This window comes from Cnephaeus nilssonii (assembly GCF_951640355.1).
Source record: "Cnephaeus nilssonii genome assembly, chromosome: 16".
Lineage (NCBI taxonomy): Eukaryota > Metazoa > Chordata > Mammalia > Chiroptera > Vespertilionidae > Cnephaeus > Cnephaeus nilssonii.
This window is the reverse complement of record NC_137087.1, coordinates 44,166,377-44,186,682: the sequence shown is the minus strand read 5'-3', so window position 1 is coordinate 44,186,682 and position 20,306 is coordinate 44,166,377. Positions and strand designations below refer to the sequence as shown.

The 20,306-nt window shown below is 50.8% G+C and overlaps 1 protein-coding gene across 18 annotated transcripts in view; it reads right to left on the bottom strand.

Annotated features, from left to right (window-relative positions):
* PAX2 (paired box 2) overlaps positions 1 to 20,306 on the bottom strand; it is a 91,365-nt gene that overhangs the window by 21,879 nt on the left and 49,180 nt on the right. For 12 of the 18 annotated variants that reach the window (XM_079793886.1, XM_079793884.1, XM_079793870.1 and 9 more), the window contains 2 exons: positions 19,063 to 19,131; positions 1,005 to 1,180 (listed from right to left, as the gene is read on the bottom strand). In XM_079793886.1, coding sequence (XP_079650012.1) covers positions 1,005 to 1,180; positions 19,063 to 19,131 — 245 coding nt within the window. The remainder of the gene's footprint in view (positions 1 to 1,004; positions 1,181 to 19,062; positions 19,132 to 20,306) is intronic. The other 6 variants (XM_079793877.1, XM_079793871.1, XM_079793878.1 and 3 more) reach the window with 1 other exon arrangement.

Here is a 20,306-nt window from a genome sequence, read left to right as displayed (position 1 = left end):
GTGCGGAGCCCGTGGGGCTGCGCTGGTACACGTGTGCATATGTGCTGGTGTGCATGTGTGCGCGCGCCTGTGCTGTGTGTGTGTGCATGTGCTGTGCGTGTGTGCATGTGCTGTGCGTATGTGCATCACCATGTGTGTGTGCAAGCGCAGCTGAGCGTGTGATGCTGTAGTTGTGGGCCTGGGCTGGGCTGGAGGTGTGGGAGGAATGGGGGTGTGTTCCTGTGTTTGAGCGTGGGCACTGTGGGCTACACTGAGGTGTGGGTGGAAGGGGGCTGAGGGTGCTGAGCTGGTGGGGGGAATCCTGGGAGCACTGTAGGCTGTGGGGGAGAGGGAGCCAGTGGGTGTGGTGGTGTGGGAACATGTGCCCAGGGTAAATGTGAGAAGTTAGCAGATGTGTTTGCACATTGTGTATTATGCGGGTGTGCTGTGGGCTGCGTCCTATGCTGTGTGTTCTGGGCTGTTCTGCATCTGCAGGGAGTATTGGGTCTGAGAGGTCGGCTGTCATCCTGCCTGGGGTCACACTGGACAGCTGGATTGGGGAGCAGGAGGCAGGGACAGCCAGGCAAGAAGAGTGCCTTGGGCTTGCACAGACTTTCTGTAGGAACCTTTGCGGGGAGGACAGGTTGAGGGGGAGGGGAGGATTTAGGCAAGGGACATGGCAAAAGGAAGTTCCTGAGTACTCGACACCAGAAGCAGGTAATAGCAGGGCCAGAAGGAATCTATCAGATCACACTTCCAAGCCCTTCATTCTATAGAAGGGGAAACTGCGTCTCTGAAAGGAGTAGGACTGACCCAAGGCCACACTCGCACCAGAACTCACCATTTCTAACTACCATATGCCATAATGATTTGCCCCAACTCTACTGTAATGTGCTGTGTGAGCCTGTTCACACGGCCCACACACGGTGCATCCATAAGCAGCACATGCAATGCTGGTGTGCACATGGCTGATCCCTGTGCATGTTCTCCTTTCCACTTCTGCACCCAGGAAGCGCCTTCCTCACCTGTTCTGATTTGATGTGCTCTGAGGCCTGGAAGACGTCAGGGTAGGAAGGACGCTCAAAGACCCGATCCAAAGCTTCCAGCTGCTGCTGGGTGAAGGTGTCAGCTCGCAAGTGCTTCCGCAAACTGTCCACGCCACTCTGGGAGTCTCCATTGGGGACTGAGCCCTCGGACACATCTGGGGGACACATGGACACTCGAAGCATCAGTGCAGGCCAGCTGAGGCACAGAGGAGTGCAGTGGGTAAAGCAGGGCCCCTGGCTTGGTCCCCAGGACTTTGCACTCCCGCTGGGACCCCTTACTCCCAGCTTTGGGGCTGGAGGGGCTGACCCAAGGCTGGCCATGCCTCAGAGACCTGGCTCAGGAAGCCAGAGCCTCTGAAGGAGCTGGGGAGAGACAGGAAAGTTGCCCCAGGATAGGGCGCCAGAGGACTAGACAGAGGTGGAGCCAGAGGTGGACCCTGAACTCCTAGCCCCTGGTCTGGGTCAACCTGGGGAGAAGCTGGGTGTCTGGGACCGGCATTACCCAGCCTGTGGAGAATTGAACTTGGCTCTGAGATGAATTTCAGTTCCACTGACTCCAAGGGTGGAAAATCATCAAATCTCCGAGGCTGAGTGTAACATGGAGACTGGGTGAAGTAATTAACTTCACCACAGAGGGAGGAGGGACTTGAAGCCAAGCTGAGGCATTTTGCTTGCACTGGGCCAGGACTGAGACCAGAGCAGGAGGACAGCAGGTGGCAGGTGGGCAGTAAAATGCTAACTTGGACAGACAGTGAAGACAGAGTCTGTGTGGATGCTGCTGTGTCCAGGCACCCTGCTCAGCCTCTGTCCCTGACCTGGACTCTGGCTAGGCCTCTATCAGAGGCCAGTTCCTTGGCTACCTGGTTCCTCCTGTGGGTCTCAGTGGTGCCACATTAGTGCCTGCTCCCTGGGGCTGCTGGCCAATTCTGTCCACATCCTGCCCTACCTAAACTTTCCTTTCTGCTCCCCTGCTGCCCTGCCCAGCCCTCCCATATCAGGTCCACAGGAGTTGTCAGACTGTACAGTGTGCCGAGTGCCTACTCTGCCACCTCTCCCTGAACCCCCACCCTAAACTCCCCTGGACCAAAGCTGGGTTCTCCCCAGCCATAGCTTGGCCAAAAGCAGCTGGGGAGCCTTGGGCCTGGGGCCAGCCCATGTTGTAGGCCCCAGGGTGATCCTCTGGGACTGTTATATATATCAGTTTATAGGTGATTATATGATATGATATAATCAATATTGCATTATATACAGTAACACCGTACAGTATCATTCGGGAGAACATAGAAAATATTACATATTGATTAACCTCAACCTGCAGCCGTCCTACCCTTTCTTGCTGGCCTCTCAGACAGAGCATGGGGGTCTGTTTTCTTAATGCAACCTCCTGTCATCCCTCCATTTTATTCTGGGGGGGATGGGCAAGCAAAGAAAGTGGGTGTGTTGAGGGGCAAAGAAAGAGAGAGAGGGAAAGGGTAAGGGGGAGGGAGGGAGAGGGAGAGGGAGAGAGGGAGAGAGAGAGAGAGAGAGAGAGAGAGAGAGAGAGAGAGAGAGAGAGAGAAACCAGAATCAAGTCGGTGGAGGACAAACAGACACAGAGACAGCCTCAATGGTATTTCTATGGGCCCTGTTACTATGGATACAAAACTCGGTGGTTGTGTTTTTTTGTATAAGCCTCCACAATGATTTTCTGTGAGGGTGTGGCATATTTATTTTTCCCTTTTGTGTGAGTATTCTCTGTGTAGATGCATCTCTACACATATAAACATCCACATAAATAAGTGTCTGGGTATGTGTAAGTGACAGAGTGAGAACTTTTCTGAAAAGGTGTGTGTGTGCATGTGTGATTGCATGGGGAGCAGGAGCCCACGTCCCCCATGTTCTCCTGTCCCTGTGCCATCACCCTAATTCCACCCCTTGCGGCTATTTGCATGTTTCGTTGGGTCTATTCTTCCTTGCTAGATCCTCCCATCTTTGTGGCCTGGCCGTCAGCACTGAGGGAGGCAGTCAGAGTGTCTTTGTGTTGCCATGTCACCAGTGGGCCTGGGAAGTAGAGTGTGCATTTGTCTGCGAGAGGCTGCTCACACATCATGTGCATGGTGGTGTGCATGTGTGTGGCGAGACTCATACCATGCCTCTGTGTAGATTTGTGAATATGCCTGTGTGTGGCTTGACCAAGCCCGTGTGTGTGTGTGTGTGTGTGTGTGTGTGTGTGTGTGTGTAGGGGCTGAACTGAAGCTTTGTCCTCAGGTCACTGGCTGGAGGAGTCTCTTTTCCTTCATTTATTCAGGGGCCCTTCAGATCTTGACAAATCTGTCACTCTAAATTTGCGAGAGATTATGGTGCTCTCTCCCCAGCCCGCAGAGAGGTGATATATGATATCTGCTGCCCCTATTGATTGCCTGATCTGGTGGCAGAGGCCGGCGAAATGAACTTGAAATGAACATCATGCCTCAACTCATTGTGCGTATAATACACTACTTAATCCCACATTTTTCAGCCGCTATGGAATTCAATTGATCAATCATGTTCCACTGATAGTACTGTTTTAGGGGTTATTGCTGCTCCCTCCACTCACTGACCTTTTTATTTATTTATTTTTTTGTACACTCAGGCCCTGGTGATAAGACAGGTTACAGAGGCAGCAATGGAGAGAAATGGGGAGGGAAGAGGAAGGCAGAAGGAAGCCTGTTCCAGGCAGAGGTGGCAGTGGGAGGCGGGGAGAGGGAAGGAGAAGGAAGGGGTGTGGGAGAGGAAAAGGAGGTGCTAGAGGTGCAGCACAGCAAGCTGGTGTGAAGAAAGCATTCGGAGACCCCCTAAGAGAGGCTGCTGGAGGCTCGAGGAAACTCCCCAAAGACAGAAGGAAGGTGAGGAAAGGGGGAAAGGCAGCAGTAAAGGCGAATCGTGAAGGAGCACATGGAAAGTTCTGGGCAATCAGGGAGGAGAGCCACAGGGGCAGGGAGAGGGCAGCGGCATGACTGGTGGGGGACAGGGGGCAGCCCCCCCAAATCATCCAAAGGGCCCATAGGCTCTCCCGGGCTCTCTCCAGAGAATGGGGTGGCTCCCTTCCTTCAGCTAGGGCAGGAGGAGAGGAATGAAGGTAAGCAGAGAGGGTGGGGAGGGAGTTAGGATAGGAGGTTGGGAGACGCCTGAGAAAAGGCACAAAGAGAGGAGGAGAAAGGGAGCCGAGGGCAGCGCTGGCTGGGAGGAGGGCATTTGCCAGCCGAACAAACCTTCTGGCTCTGGCTCCCCATCAGCCTGGGTATCCACTAAGGAGGGCAGCCCAGGGCCTAGGAGAGGGTAGGGGGTGGAGGAAGAAAAGGAGAAGAGCGTAGAGGAGGAGCAGAAAGGACAAGAGAACACAGAAGAGAAGACTAGGGAAGGAAGAGAAAAAGGAGCGGTTGTCTGTGCCCACCACTTGAAGGGACCCCCTCAGGAGGACGGAGGGAGGGAGCTCAGAGTGGGATTGCCCACGGGTTGTCTCAGAGGCGACAGCAGAGAGGGTGGAGCTGGGCTATGACGCTGCTGCAGCAAATTCAAGTACTGAAGCACCTTTTGGCAGAGCTGGGCTAAAAGAGAGGAGGAGGCTTCAGAGTGAGCAGGAAGGGAGAGGGTGTGAGTAATTAGATAGCATCCTTCCCCTTGTGAGCACCTGTGGGCAGGGACCATGACCGATGCATCTCTGGAGCTCCAGTGCCAGGCACGGAGCTGGGCATACTGTTGGTACTCAACGAATGACTGAATAAATGAATAAGGCTCTCCTGGGAGCATTCAAGCCAGACCCCTGGCAGAAGGTCTCTGGACTGGCTTGGCACCCTTGCAAGGCAAGCCCCTCGCCTCCCTAGCTCTCAGCGGCCCCTGGGTAGACCTATGCCCCTCTTCACTCACCCCCACTGCTTGTTGGCTTCTGGCAGCAGCGACTCTGGCCCACAGGAGGCCCTTCCTGCTCTCATCAACACCATCCTGCCCACCTACAGCTCCTCTACCCAAAGGACAGAGAACAGCGCTGTATCCCCAATTAAAAACAGAACCTAACCTTGGCGCCACCGAATTGCCATCCAAAGCAGGTAAGCGAGGTTCCTTGAGAATAGGGCCCAGATGGCCTCTGTATTGGACTCCCCACACCAAAGCCCTGGTCTCAGAGAGCAGGGTCAGCACCAAATGGGTCTATTTGCCCGTGGTGGGAGCTGGTTCCAGGGAAAGTCTTTCCTAAACGATGGGAGGAGGCCCTCAGCCGTCACCTTGATGGGATGAGAAGACCACCCCTTGCCAGGACTCCAAGAAGAGGGCTGGAGTATGGTGGCCATATGGCCTGAGCTTTCTGGAACAGTTCTGATTTCCAGTATCCTTTCCCACTCTCAGGCCATGTTTTCAGACTGAGGTTGGAAAATATGGTTGCTGCAGGTTTAGTGAGACCCCATAGACCAAGGAAGGAGCTGTGTCCTAGTTGGTCTCCATATGTTGTCCTGCTGTCCCCTGCCCAGCCACCATCCATTAGCCGTTCACAATACCGAGAGCTTATTACATGCCATTGCTGAACTCTACACAGCTCGTTTAATCCACCACCCCCCTAACAACCCTGGGAGGTAAATACTGTGGCACCTCTTTTAAAGCTAAGGAAACTGAGGCAAAGACAGTTTAAGTAGCTTATCCAAGGCCATGCAGCTGGTAAATGACAGTCAGGATTTGAATTCAGGTCTGTCTGATTCCAGAGCCTGCCCTCTACATCATTTCACTCTGCTGCTTGGGTACCAAACCCAAGAGCCCAGCTGAGGGCCACTTGGCCCCATCTGGGACACGATTTCCCTCCCAGCATCCTCACTTCTCTGCCTTGCATCCTGTCTACACTGAGGCTGAAGCCCGTAGCCTAAGCACAGACTGTGCCCAGAGTGATTAGGGGACACCTGGTCCAAAGTCCTCATTTTACAGTAATGAAAGCTAATGGGGTGGGTGGGGAGGTGAGGGAGGGAAGGTGACAAGTCCAAGGTCACACAACCAGGAAGTAGACTTGCAGGACCAGGGCCCATTCCAGGACCTTGATCCACTACACCGTGAGCACTTCCAAGGAGAGTGAGCCACCACGAGTCCCTTTTGGAACAAGGCAGATAAAAATAAATTAATTAAACAAACTGCTGAGTTAAAACTTTGACGTATATTATTCTTTCAAGGAGAACAAAGGCTCATATTGTCTTCTCCTCTAACCACTTCATATTTGCTTAGCAGTTAACAAAAAGGTTTCAAAGACCTTTAGGTTAGTTGGGTTTCCCCGACCACTCTCCAAAGTGGTGAGGATTATAATCCCTGTTTTACTGGGTAGGAAGCTGAGGCTCAGAGTACAGGAGCTGCAGATTAAATGAGTGAGGGGCTAGCTCAAGGGCATATCTGCCGGGGAGCCGGACACAGGGACGTGCTCTGTAATCAGTTGTGGACTGAACCAGTGAGCATAGTCAGCTCCCAACCTCCACGCAAACGAAGTGAACAGCAAAACCAAAAGATCGTCTTGACTGAAAGGAGAGCCACCGACCACACTCTTATCCTTTAAGTTTTCCCATATCATCCAAGCTTTGTACAACAAGCACTTGCCACTTCCAGAATCACTAATAATAATCTTTTACTCCTCAATAAGATCTGATTTCCTCGTTCACTTAGCCTTGTCACTCCCCATCTATACCTGGGCTTCCCGGAGCAGAGCTCTCTACCTCCCACCTCTCTGACCCCAGACCAGAACCCTCTCTCTGGCTAAAAATAAATAAGGTTGTCCGGTGAGGCCTCAGCAGCTTGGAGAGGGGGGCAGTCCCCAAAGGTCATGTCGCAGGGATGAAGGCTAGAGACAAGGGATAAAACAGAAGTGCTCTGTCTTCCTCGTGTGTGGACATGTCCCAAATTCCCAAAGTAGTAGTCACCGCAAGGGACAAGAGAAATTCTCATGCACTGACCAAAAGGTAGGTGGGAGTGATGGTCATAGACAGAATAGATGATGTCATTTCCTTGGTCACAAAGTGCCAAGGTTATCAAAGTCTACAAAATTAAGATGGTATGAACAGGGGTTTCCCATCAAATCCCAGGAAGTAAAAATGAGGCATTTGAAGGGACTGTTTTTAAGTATAGTAAAGAACTATACTAAGTTCAATTTTCTAAGACCAAACACAAATATCTACCTGTCAATGGGGAAATTGACAATATTGGGGTTTTCACCTATGCTCATGAAATCCATTTAACTTTACAAGGTAATTATTATTATTCTCATTTTCAGATAAGAGGCAAAATTATTTGTTTGACACTGTCAAATTTGCCTTCTTTGTCAAAGATTGTCATTATCATCATTTAGTGAGCACTAACCATGTACTAGGCAGTCGAGTGCTTTATACACATGCTCTCTAATCCTCACAGATCACTTGCAAAAGAGATATCATTAGTTCAATTTTACAGAAAAGAAAACAAGCTCAGGGAGAGTTAAAAGCATGCACAAGACTACACTGGTGACAGGAAGCAATCTTGGGGAAAGCAAGTCTTACTTCATCTGCAGACAGAAAAGGACCTGAAAAAGTGATACAGGAAGAAAAGGGGGAAATGTGGGGGAAGTGAGAACATGGGTGATGAGCTTCAGGCCTCAGGGGGTTGTGGGGAGCAGAAGGGGTCAAGGCTAGCTGTGGTTGAGGGTGGGGCTCTGAACAGACATTTGCTCCATACCATTCTGACCTATGGCCTCTGCCCCCCTCTCTGCACCTAGCTTCTCCAACACCCCTTCCCCCTCTGAGGGGTTCACCCCCAGGCTTCCCCAGTTTCCCCAGCTGCCAGTTGTTGCAGTTTCAAACTCAATTGTTCTCCTCAGTACTGAGGCAAATGGAGTCATTAATTACCTTCTATCGGCTGGGCTGAGTTCAGAATGCGATCAATATCTCCGCTTGTCATTCAGGGCAGCCCTCCTGTGCAGCCCCGGCCCCACCCCCACTGCGCAGGAGGAGAAGGTCTGGGCTGCCACCCTGACCTCCCATCTGATCGAGAACAGGGAGTGTGGGGTTTGGGACCAGGAATAGAGCTGCTTTCCAGACTGGGAGAAGAGCAGGGATAAATGGAGTGGGAAGAGGAGAGTGGGAGGGAGAAAAGAAAGGGAAGGAGTGCGAGGGAAGGAGAGGAGAAGGGCAGAAGACAGGAAAAGGGGAGGGGGGCGAGGAAGGAAGGGAGGGAGAGAGGAGGAGGGGAAGCACGGTGGGAAGGAGAAATTGATAGGAAATGGAGGCGAGGAGGAAAGCGGTGCTGCAACGTGCTGGGAGGGGCTGGATGGAGGCTGTGCTGGTGGAGACACTGCCTGTCCAAGGAGCTGAGGTGACGCACCCCATTGCCTCCCATACTTAAACTGCACAATCTGTGAGACGGCCCTGCCCAGGAACGCTAAGCCCAGCTGAAGAGCAGGGCACAAAGAAGCCCTTGGAGATCTGGCTGGAGACAAGGTTCTGGTAAGCCTTCCAGCCCTGGAAACCTTTGGCCAAAGGGTTCTCCTTGACCAAGTCCAGCTTCCAAGCACTCAGTGAGTTCATGGTAGTGTGAAAGGTGTGTGTGTGGAGTGCCTGGCCTGCCTGGCCTGGCTTCCTGTGCGTCTGGGGACACTAACTGCCTTAGTGACCCTAACTTAACACTGGACTGGTAGTAACATCTCCTGAGTTGAATTCCTAGTTTTGTCGCTCATGTGCTATAAGACCTTAGCCAAGTCCCTTGAGCTTTTCTGGATTGAGTTTCCTCAGATATACACCAGAGGGTTGCTAGCTCTCCCTCAGCAATATCAATTTCTCCGTTCTCTGTGTTCCAATAGCCCATCTATCCAAACCTCTATTGTAGAAATAATAATAACTAAAATCGATCCAGTTCCCTTTATGGTGCCAGACATTCTGCTTAACGTACATCTACTGATTTAATCCTAACAATAACAGCAGCTAACATTAAGTGCCTACTATATATTAGGCACCCATCTCAGAATTTTACATATATTAACTCATTTAATTTTTACCAAAATTTAAGCAGGGAGCTTCTATTACTATTCCCGTTTTGAAGGCACAGACATGTCTTTTTCATCTTTATAAACTTAGCATTGGGCTTGACACATAGTAGGTGATAAAAATGTTGACTGATTTGTCAAACAGAATTCCAAAAGCAAAGGTTGATAGATTATTAACTTGCCTTGTTCAACATTTCACCTTTTAGAAGGAAAACTAAGCAACAAAGGAAATTGCTACTCTGGATTCAGTATCATCATATTTCACAGCTGGAAAGTATTGAGATCATTTAATTCCATTATCTCTTAGAGATTTAAAAAAAAAAAAAAAGAGGCTCAGAAAGGTTAAGTACGTTTCCCATGTCACACAGCTGGTCATCGTTAGGCTGGGAACTGAGGCTCTCAGCCCAGAGCCCTTTCTCCTATTCCAGGTTAATTCTGATCAACAAAGAAAAACTGATAAAAGGGAAGTGATGGGGATCTGGGGAGAAAGCCACCATGTCTAGAATTAACAGCAGCAAAAGAAGGAGGCATTAGACAAAATCTGACGAGAGGAGAGCAAACTGCTAGGTGTTGAGGGAAAGAATGGTCGTGTGATCCCATGGCAAGAGGTTCTAGAAGGGAACATAATTCCATAAGGATCGGATGCTCTAACAATGAAATTCTGCCTCTGCAAGCTCAAAGAATCAACCTGACAAGAAAGAGGGAGAGTGGGGGAGGGGTGGAAAGAGAAGGACATTTTAGGAACATCATTGCTGTTGCACACGAATAAGCTTTAAAATATGATGAGCCTAGATTTTAAAAGGACATGTACACTGAATAGTGGAAGATTATGCGGCCATTAAAAAATCATGTTTTCAAAGAATATTTAATGATATGTGAAAATGGTTCTATATAATGTTAAGTGAAAATAGCAAGACAAGCTGTATATACAATATCATCCCAATTTTTATCGAAATTATATATATATAAAATTATACATGCACAGAAAAAAAAAGAATACCAAATTCCAACAGTGGTTATCTCTTGATGATGAGATTATGGGTAATTTTTTTAAAAAAATCTACCGTATCTTACAAATATTTTACAATGAGCATGTATTGCACTTACTATCAGAGAAAAGTTATTTTTTTTCTTCCTGTAAAGGACATACAACAGATGGAAGGAGGGGACCATAACCAAGGATGGATATGAGAGTAGCATGAGCCTGTCAGGAAGACAAAAGCTCCGAACAAGCTGAGACAACAAAAAAGGGTCTTGGTAGCTCTGCTTGGAGAAAGAACCAAAAGGAAGGCAGGTGCTGGGGAAGAGGAGGTAATACCGAGAGGAAAGAGAGAGAAGGCAGAACTTCTCCGCCAAAGAAAAGAATCTTCCAAATGGGACCAGCAGGCGTTGCCCAGGTCAGGAGGGGGCCAGGCAGGTACTCCTAACCATGGCCATTGAGTTAACTTTCTCAGGCCCAGATAATTCATGTAGCAGGAGTCTGGGAAGGGGGAAAGGCAGATAGAATTCTAAAATTTTTGTTGATAATTCTTGAGGAGTCACAGTGAAGCAGTGATAAAGCCTAATGCCATCCTGCCTTGCAAAAGATAAAAGGGGAGCAAGGTAAGCTTACACAAATAGCACTTCAATAAATGTAATATGGGGGTCTAGAAATCTTTTAGAAGAAATTACTATAAAATTAATTCGTGGGCATTAGAAAAGAAAACGGTGATACCCTGGAGCTTGCATGCACTCACCAAGAATAAGTTGGAGCACATTACTTATATATCAGCACTTAGATCAAATGCTACCTCCACTAAGACTTTCTCAATTCCCCTGGTTGGAAGCAACTGTCCCCTTTTTAAAAATATTCATCACAGCACTTCCTACCTCGATTAAAGCACCTATCGCATTCTGCTCTCGTAATAATACTAGAGGCCCTATGCACAAAATTCGTGCACGGGTAGGGTCCCTAGGCCTGGCTGGCGATCAGGGCCAATCTGTGGGGTGACTGACGGGGTGATTGGCTGGCCTGGCGCTGCCTGGCACTGCCTGCTCACAGGCTCTGCCCCCTGCTGCCACTGGTTGGAGCCTGCAGGCTGGGGGCAGCTCCTGCGTTGAGCATCTGCCCCCTGGTGGTCAGTGCACATCATAGTGACCAGTTGTTCCACTGTTCGGTCAATTTGCATATTAGGGTTTTATATAGATAGATGCACATCTATCTCCCTATTAGATGAAAAGCTTCTTGAGGTCAAGGACTGAGTCCTATTTGCCTCTGTAAATCAGTCCTGACATGCTTCATACATAGCAGGCATTCAATTTGTGCCCTGACTTAAGTTGGATTTGTTTTATTGATTGATTTAAAGAAATGCTCTGAATGTAGTGAACGTTAACATTTCACAAAGAATCTCCTTCCTAACTTTATGGACAAGATGAAGAAGAGTGAAATGGTTGATGGCTACTGGATCCAATAGTACCTAAAACATTCATTTGTCACAACTAGGAGGGAGATCTCCACTGGTGGGCTATATGGCTCTCCTTTATTTGAAAGGAAAATAGCTCTTTAAAAAACGACGAGGGTGATGATATACAAAACTTCCTTATGATCTTAATCGGGTGGAATTAAGAGTCCAAACCAACAAGATGAAATTCAACAGGGATAAATGGAATGCCCTATGTTTAGGTTAAAAAAAAATCAATTACACAAGTACAGAATGGGGTAGACCTGGCTTGATAGCAATTGATGTGAAAAAGATCTCGAGGTTTTAGTTGACCACGAACTCAATATGAGCTTGAGTCTGACATGCTGCTAAAAAATCGAATGCAATCTGAGGCTACATTATGGGTGTAGAATCTCCAGGTGCAGAATGGCAATGGTCCTACTGTACTTGGCATTGGCTAGACTATCTCTAGAGTTTAGTATTTATTTAAGAGAGACTTTCACTGTCAATAATGAATTCAGAAATGGGTAATTAGGATGGGTAGGGACCTCCCACAAGGACAGGGACCATATCATGTGAGAAACTGAAACCCACTCAGGGCTCAGCTCATTGTTTTTGCAGGTGCTCAGTAAATCAAATAGAAGGAATGGGAGGGAGGGTGGGAGAGCTACTCTAGGTAGTTCACTTTAAAGATGAGGAAACTGGGATTCGGAGAGAGTATGTAATTAGCCAAAGGTCCCAGAGCAAGTAAGGAGTGGAAATACATCCCATATCCAGAAATCTGAATTCTAACAGTGACAACTGTCCATGCACGTCCTATGTCCAGGCAGGGCATGTACCCTGTCAGGCAGAACTGCTGGAGGGGAGACCTGATGACCTATAAGAATCTGAGACTCTGCCTGACACCACTCCCAGTCCAGCCTCTAGCCTCCCTCCACATGGAAGGTGTCCCTGGAGCCTGTCTCCCTGAATCGTAACCACTCCCAGGCTCAAGACCCATTTCCTTCTTGCTTTTCTAGCGACTTCCCTGGATTCCTACTGAACGCTTGCCACCTGGCTCATCTTACAGTCTCATGCGTGATAGCTCTGCCTCCCCCAATAGATTGTAAGTTCCTTGAGATCCACATCCTGGTTCTTTGCTCCTCTCACACCTCCCAACACTGGGGCCCACATTGATACAAAACTCCCCAGAGAGATAAGCATACATTTCCAGGTATTTATATGCCAAAGCAAGATCACAGATTCTCCGTAATCTGAAATGGTTTGTAAGAAATTTGCCCAAGGACAGAGAGATAGCCTGAACGATCATTCAGGGACCTCGTGTTTCCTAACCAACCAAGGGAGCTATGAGAGAGCCCTAGAACCCCAGAAAATTCCACCTGAACAGTTAACTTCCCTGTTTTGAACGTTAGCCCCTCCATCCCAAGCGCCTAGTTTACCTGTAGGGAAGAAGGACATGTGCACCCACTGACAACACGACCAGCCTGAGCGTCTGGGAGGAGGGTGAGGTGAGCAAGTACAAACGGGGGAAGGCGGGGAGGCCAGAGGCAACACAATGGGAGGGAGCAAACAGGTAGCGGGGAGTGAGCACTGGGTGGGTTCGGGTGAATTCCCCAGAGTGATCAACTTTCCTGCCTGAGAGCATGCGCTGTGCCTCCCTGCTGGCCTGCTGGGCTCAGGCGCACTGGCTGCTGCTGGTGGGGAAGGAGGGCTGGCTGAGGGTCCCTCTTTGTGGGACCTGAGTCCTCCATCAGCCCTCTCTGGGCTTTCTGGAAGGGGCTGGGGCCTTCCCGCCGGGTGCTGGACTCCAGCTGGGGCCAGAACCAGTTAGAAGCCTCTCTGGAGCCAGAAGGGAAGGGGCTTTGTTAGCTCAGAGGACACGAGCAAGGCGAAAAATTACATACCAGGCCGCTCTAAGTATGCTTGTTTAGAGAAACTGCTTGCATTTATGAAGTCTTTGGTGCGGAAAGCAGGGTTGCAAATGACTGCATCAGAGCGACAGTAAAGGCCATTAATTTCCTGTTATGTTTTCCTGCGTTGGGGGCTTTATTAATTTAATTTTACACTGTCGAACAACAGCGAGAGCTGACACTGCCACACCGCCAAGGCTGGGGCTTTCTTTTTGTGTGTGTAGCAAGGCTTTGCCTGACATGCAAATCAACGCTATTACCGGAACCAATAAAGATATGTGGAGGGAAGAGGGGAGAGATAAGGAGGGGGAGGAAGGGAGGGGAAAGGAGAGAGGGGAGAAAAAGGGCAAAAGCCATTCTTGGCCAATTTCTGCTGCCCTCCATGCCTAGCATCTCCTGGCTTCCCAGACTAGCCTCCACACTCGGCAGTTTCTGCCCATCCTTCACATTCCCTTCTACTCTCCTCTTCCCTCTCCTCTGTGCCTTCAGATGACGCTACCTCTGTGGTCCTCCTCTGCCCCAGATCCTGGCAGAACCTGAGTAAGGACAGGAAGCCCCCAGGGAGAGGTGGGAGATGGAGTTCCCCCACTGCTTGTGCCCCGCAGAGGCATGTCCCGGGAGCACGGAGGCAAGAGCTCGGATGTTGCCAACCCTGCAGGCTGGAGTGAAGGCCTTTGTTACATAGACTGTCTTTCCCAGTCATTTTTCTCCTCCACACAACTTCTAAAATCAAGGACCCTGGCCTACTTACATACGGTTAGCACACACACACATGATCCCACATGCTGTGCACATGAAGAAGAGTCTAGAAAGCAGATATTCCAGCTGGCTTTCCCAACCATTTATTTCCCTTGAATTTGCAGAACAAAATACTGTCTCTCGTTGTTTCTCCTTAGGAGACTCCAGTAGCTGTCCTCAGTAGCTGCAAGGTATCTACTTGGTCTAAACCAAACTGCCAGCATCAGAAAAAGGAAGGATTCCTGGCAGACCACATTCTGATCTCTTTGACAACTGGCCTCATACTCACCACCCAAAGATCACCCACACTGCCCCTCACCCAGAGCAGCTTCCACAAGCTGGCTGCCCCAGTGGCCCACCCAAGTATCCACTCTGCCCACGTGTCTGGGTTGGCCACACTTCACTGCCAAAGGAGATGGAGGGGGGGTGGGGGTGGGGAGGGAAGAGGGAAGGGAAGGGACGCTCCTGAAGTCCCTTCTACCAAACACACTGTGCGCATCTTTCCATCCACTCTGTGAAGCCTGCTGGGGTCTAGGGAGATCTGTATGAGCCAGAGTGAGAGAGAGGGGGAGGGGGAGGGGAAAAGGGAGGGAGGGAGGGTCAGAGGGAGGGAGGGGGGAATGTGCGTGCGCGCGTGTGTGCACGTGTGTCCGTGCATCTCTCCCTCTCTTGCTGGCTTGCCCGCGCTCCTGCCTGCACTTTCTGCTTCAGGAGCTGTTTGCCAGGCTCTGGGAGGCTGTTGGACCGAATCCAGCTCTCCCTGGGAGGAAAGCATAAACTTCATAAACTACATTTACTTTAATGCAGGTTCCTGGGGCAGCTTTCCTCAGGCTTTTCTTCCCTCCTCTGTCTTGATCACATTTTATCCCAGCCCCCGTGTGCACCCAGTCCACACACACACACACACACACACACACACACACACACACACACACACGCTCGCGCACACACACTCACACACACACTTTATAGCTAGTACTCCTGAAAAAGCTGAAGCCTGGGGCGGGAGCATGGACAAGGTGTACAAGCTGTGTTGGAAGGAGAAAGCCTCGGCCTGGCCCTGGAGAGGCCCTTGTGAGATGCCCACACACTTGTCTCCGGTGGAGATGAGCACAAAGGGTACTTTGAGGCAGGCGGGCAGGCGCCTGGGGAGGGAGGTATGCTGACATTTTGAGGGGATGACCAAATTAGGAGCCTCCTGGAGGCTGGGCCACGGGGCTCCGAGGAGGGAGAAAGAGAAAGCGAGGCCGCCACGCAGGTTGAGGTTTGTGAGGCCTCCCTTGTCTGGTGCTGTCAAGGTCAGCAGGTTCGGGTTCACCGAAGGGTCAGGATGGTTTGAATTACTGGCTCCACTGCACCTCGGCTCTGAGGCTCGTGATCATCTCCCAGCCCTCCCCCAACCCTCCTTGCTTCTCCACCCCCACGGGGCAGGATGGGGAAGGTCCTGGGGAGCCTTCCAGCCACCATGGCCCTGAGGGAGGCAGGCAGGAGGGGAGTCCTTCTCTGGGCTGCGGGGCTCCTCGTGCAGCCCACAGCGGTCGGGAAGGTAGCGAGGACCCATTCCTCTGCGGGGCAGCAATCCTGGGTCTCCGAATCCAGCATACCTTCGCTCCAAATCCTTTTTCCAAGGGGTCCCCATGCCCCAGCCCTTCTCAGCTGCCTGCTGGCCTGCAAAGGAGGAGGTGCTCAGGGAGGCCAGCCGACTAGCTGCAGGGCCTGGGGGACAGCCGCAGGGCCGGGCCCCTCCCTCCTGCCCACACAGCCCATGCCTGGGGGAGCAGGGCAGCGCTGAGGCAGCGGATTTCTCATTTCTCGCTTGGTGCCCTTGCCGGGTGGGGGAAGGAGAACGAGGCCTACCTGCAGGGCGGCAGGCAGTGGCCAAGTGGAAGACTAGGGTTTGAAGACAGTCTGACAAGGTGGGTGTGCAGACACATGCCCAGGCACACACAGATGCCTTTGCTGAGAAAACTGTAACACTGTGCTACACCTCCCCACTCCCCTAACTTCCAGTGGAGGAGGGACGCACGCAGGCCCCTCTACTGCTAATCTGTACATCCTCTCCTGGGGGCTGGGGTCCACCTATTTTAACGTTTTGGCATTTTATGAAAGAAAAAAAAACTCTTTTGTGCTAAATCGCAACATACTTCCTCAAACAAGGAAATATAATTCTTTATCTACAACTGCACGAACTGGTCAGGAGCCTGAGGTGGTTAATGATTTGACTGAAGTCTCTGGTTTAAACTCAGGGGTTTATGTACAAATTCGTGCACCCGTGTCAGCTCCACACCACCCTGGCTAACCCCAGTCCTTCCCCACAGAGGAAAGTCAGCCCATGTGTGCACAGGCCCCAAGGTGCAGGCCTTAATAACACATCGACATGCCCTACACCCACCTCTGTATAATGACATGGTCAGTGTTCAACGGGCTCACGGCCAACATTGTCCAGAGTTTGGCTAAAATTTTCGATCCAACTAAGATAGAAAAATTCCCCCCTCAGCACGAACGGCCTGATTTCCCAGTTTACTGGGAAGATATAATCATAACAACAAGTATGTGCTCATAAGTGGATTTTTTTTTTTTTTGGTGTCTTAGTGCATGCGGACCTTTGAACCTTAGCTCTTTCTTAGCCTAGAGTGGACATTAGCCAGGGTTTGGATATTTGTTGGGAAATGAATACAGGGTGAGCTTTGTTAGCGCAGTTAAACTCAGGCACTTGCCTAGATGGCTGGTTACCTTCCTGTGGACTTGGTTTCTGGGCTTCCCTAGGACTTGCCTCACAAGGGGCAGTCTGTGGCCCGTGCTGGGTCGTCTAGTGCATGTGAAATCATATCATTCTGGCAATAACCCACAGAGCACCTGTCCTTGGAGAAACTCAAACTCTGCTCGGCTTCCCTCTGCCACTATCATGCTTTCTTACAGGGCCTGGCCAGGGCCCAGAGGACAGTGGAAACAAAACGAGGCTCCGTGGTTCTTTGCCCACCACGTGAGCTCACTTCAGAGCTCTGAGGGCACGCCACCCCAGGTCCACACTCCTGGGTGGGGATTCTTTAAAACCAATCAAATGGTGTGTGTGTGTGTGTGTGTGTGTGTGTGTGTGTGTGTGTATATTAGGTGGTGAACACACATAACTGTGCCCAAGTGCTGGGTTTAGGTTAAGGAATCAGTGAGACCTCGTTTTGTTTACCCATCATAGTACAACTTCATTGTGTCTTCTGGGCCCTCCTCGGCACCCTCCCAGCTCCTCAGGCTGAACCCTGGCCCACCAAAATGGTATGCGCTCAGCGAAACTTCCCCAAGCTCTTCCCTTGCAGGAATGCTCAGATCCTTCTCTGTTTCCGCCAGCCCCCTGCAGCTGGACCAAAAGGCCACAGAAGACAGACACTGTGGGCCTTGAGAGTCAGCTCTGGCTCCTGCTTCTGCCTCTAAATGCCTGCCCATGCCAGCCTACCAGGGTGTGCCCACCTGCAGACTTCCCCCATCAGCCTCCTCCAGGACTGAAGGCTGCACCCACAGTCCCAGGGCGGGCCAGCGGGGCAGTGGCGGCCTCTCCTCTTCCAGGGGGTCCTCCTTGCCTGCCTTTTCTGACACCAGCACTCTTCCCGCTGCCCCTCCAGAAGGAGAGCGGGGGAGAGAGACTGGTGACCAGGGCACGCCTGGTTTACATTAATGAGATACACCGAGTGTAATCCAGCCAGGGAGGCCGCCTACAAACGGAGGCGATCGCGAGCGCGGGCGGCCAGGAGCAGAGCTGCTCAGGTAATTGGTTTATCTATCTGGAAGCAGGGGGAGCAATCTCAGCACAGACAGACTAGCAGTAAAGTCTCTTCCTTAAGGCTATTTCCTTTGTCTTTTCAATTGCTTGCACATCCATGTGAGAGAGGGAGAGAGTGTTAAAGAGAGAGGGAGAGGGAGAAATGTTAATTTGTGAATTAATGGCTTTTCTCAGCGGAATTGTAAATTCAAATGTCACCTCACACGGTGACACCGCGGCTGGTCTGCTGAAGAAGCAATGATAAGATCCCCCACCTCCCTCGGTGCCCCTCCCTCCCCAAAGATAGCTGTGGAGTGGAACATGCTACTTTTAATTTGCAATAACAACACAACAGAGGTATGCAGTAATGACTGCCTTCTTTACCCTCCTCCTGGCTTCCTTCCCCCCAGTCCAGTTGGCTCCCCACTTCCTCCCTCCTTTTGCTCTTCTGAAACATCCCCTCACCCCACCCTGGCTGTCCCCCACCGCACCCCAGCCCGGGCCTGATCACATGGGGGGGGGGTGCCTTTGGAATTGACGATGCTACAACCCTCTCTTCTCCTTCAATAATCAGGGAATTAATGACCCTGAAGTTAAAGTGAGGCTGATACCGAGGCCCTGCCCAGCGTTGGGAAAAAGCCTTCATTGTTTTCAAGCAGGAGGCGGGCAGCAGTGAGGGAGATTCATGGATGGAGATTGAATATGCAATTTTCTTTCACCTTGCCAAGAGCTGCCCCTGGGCTGTGCCTGGCCTAAATTTTTCCTTTTACCATCTCTGCCTTATCCGGCCCTCCCACCTCCCTTCCATTCTTTCCAGAAAATTACCTTCAAAATTGATTTCCACTTTTACAAACAAATATAATGGGAACACAGGAAAAAACTTGGGCCGTGATGAATTAGGGCTGTCAGGTGCTTCCAGGTCTCCTTTGCTTTTGTTTTACTACCCGATCTGCTCTTTGTTTTTCCAAGGGCTGGAAAAAGTGCCCCCCGTCCACTGACGGCCTGATCCTCCAGGCCACTGGGGTCTCAGCCCCCACGCCCAGCAGTGGCCCGTGGAAAAAGTGATCCCTGAGATCCTGTTAGCCTCTTGGTTTCCCAGCGGACGCTTGAGCCACTTCCTCCTTTTCTGCTCACTGGCCCTTAGGAACCCACTCTATTATTGGTCTCTAACCGCCACCCCCAGCTATTTCCCCTGACCCCCACACCATGTTCCCTCTGGCCCCCATACCTCTTAAAGTCCAGACCAGATGCAAACCTCCACCTCCTCTAATGTGGGCAGGATCAGTGTATACCTCGACTAGAGCAAATGAGAGACAGACAGACACTGAGAGATCCCGAAAGACAGGCAGATAGAAGAGGGGGCAAGACCCCGAGATTGGGAGACCAGGCTCTTCTTCAAAGGGTATGAGGGTGCTGAGTGACAACTCCCATATAGCTTGAGGGTATAAGGGCTCCCCGCCTGTCTCCCTTGCCTTGAGTCCTAGGCCACCCCTGGAGGCGGGTTCAATGCAGCCCATCCATCTGCCGACAGAATGCAGGGTAATGCCAGTGGGGCCCTGTGCCTCAAGACCGTGGGCACTAACACACTCAGGCCTGGCTTGAGTTCTCCCTGTTCACTAGCACTTGTAGGCAGGCAGCTGCTCACGTCGGATCATCTCTTCAAATATATCCACTACCTAGAAGGCTGCGTGCCTGCCCAATGCCTGGCGTTCTATATCCCCTTTCACCCAAAGGTCTCAGAATGCTGGAGAACACACACATACACTTCCATAAATTATGTAAAAACTTACATATATGTTCATAAACAAAGTAAACTTAGACATGGGAGCGGAAATGCACAGCAGTGAATAGAGGGAGGGGTGCCTCCCTGGTAGGAAAGAAGGGGGGTCCTATATTCATTTACATACAACTGAAATGTCTTTGGATGCTAAGAGAGGACATGGGACCCAACTAGGTAACTGCAGACCCCAATGAGTAAGCAGAGGTAGACAAACGTTCCCCCATCACACATGGGGAGCTGACATCTTTCCCCCACTGCCCTAGCTCCCCTCCTTAATAGGGCCACACCTAGACTAGGGAAGCTCTGCCCAAGTAAGTCTCTTCCTGACATGACTTCATTTTCTCTCAAAACGTAAACCTGCCAATTAATTAGGTCTTCCCCCCTCAGAAACACAGTGACCCATCTTCCAAGATGGATCGGCTCAGCATTCTATATCCATGACCTCGTGTAGTCCTTTCCACAGTCCCTGTGAAGTGAATGCTGTTACCGTCTCCCCTTTGTAGAGGAGAAGACTAAGCTGATGAAGGTTAAGTGACTTGACCAAGGCTGTGCCTGAGTCCAGAGCTCACACCTTTCCAACTTGGTCACACCGCCCATTCATGCTGCCCTTCAGGGACTGCCTGCTGGCCCCCATCCCAAGTCCTCCTTCCTGGGGGTGGGGGTGGGGGGTCTGCAGCCTTCCCCTGCCTAAA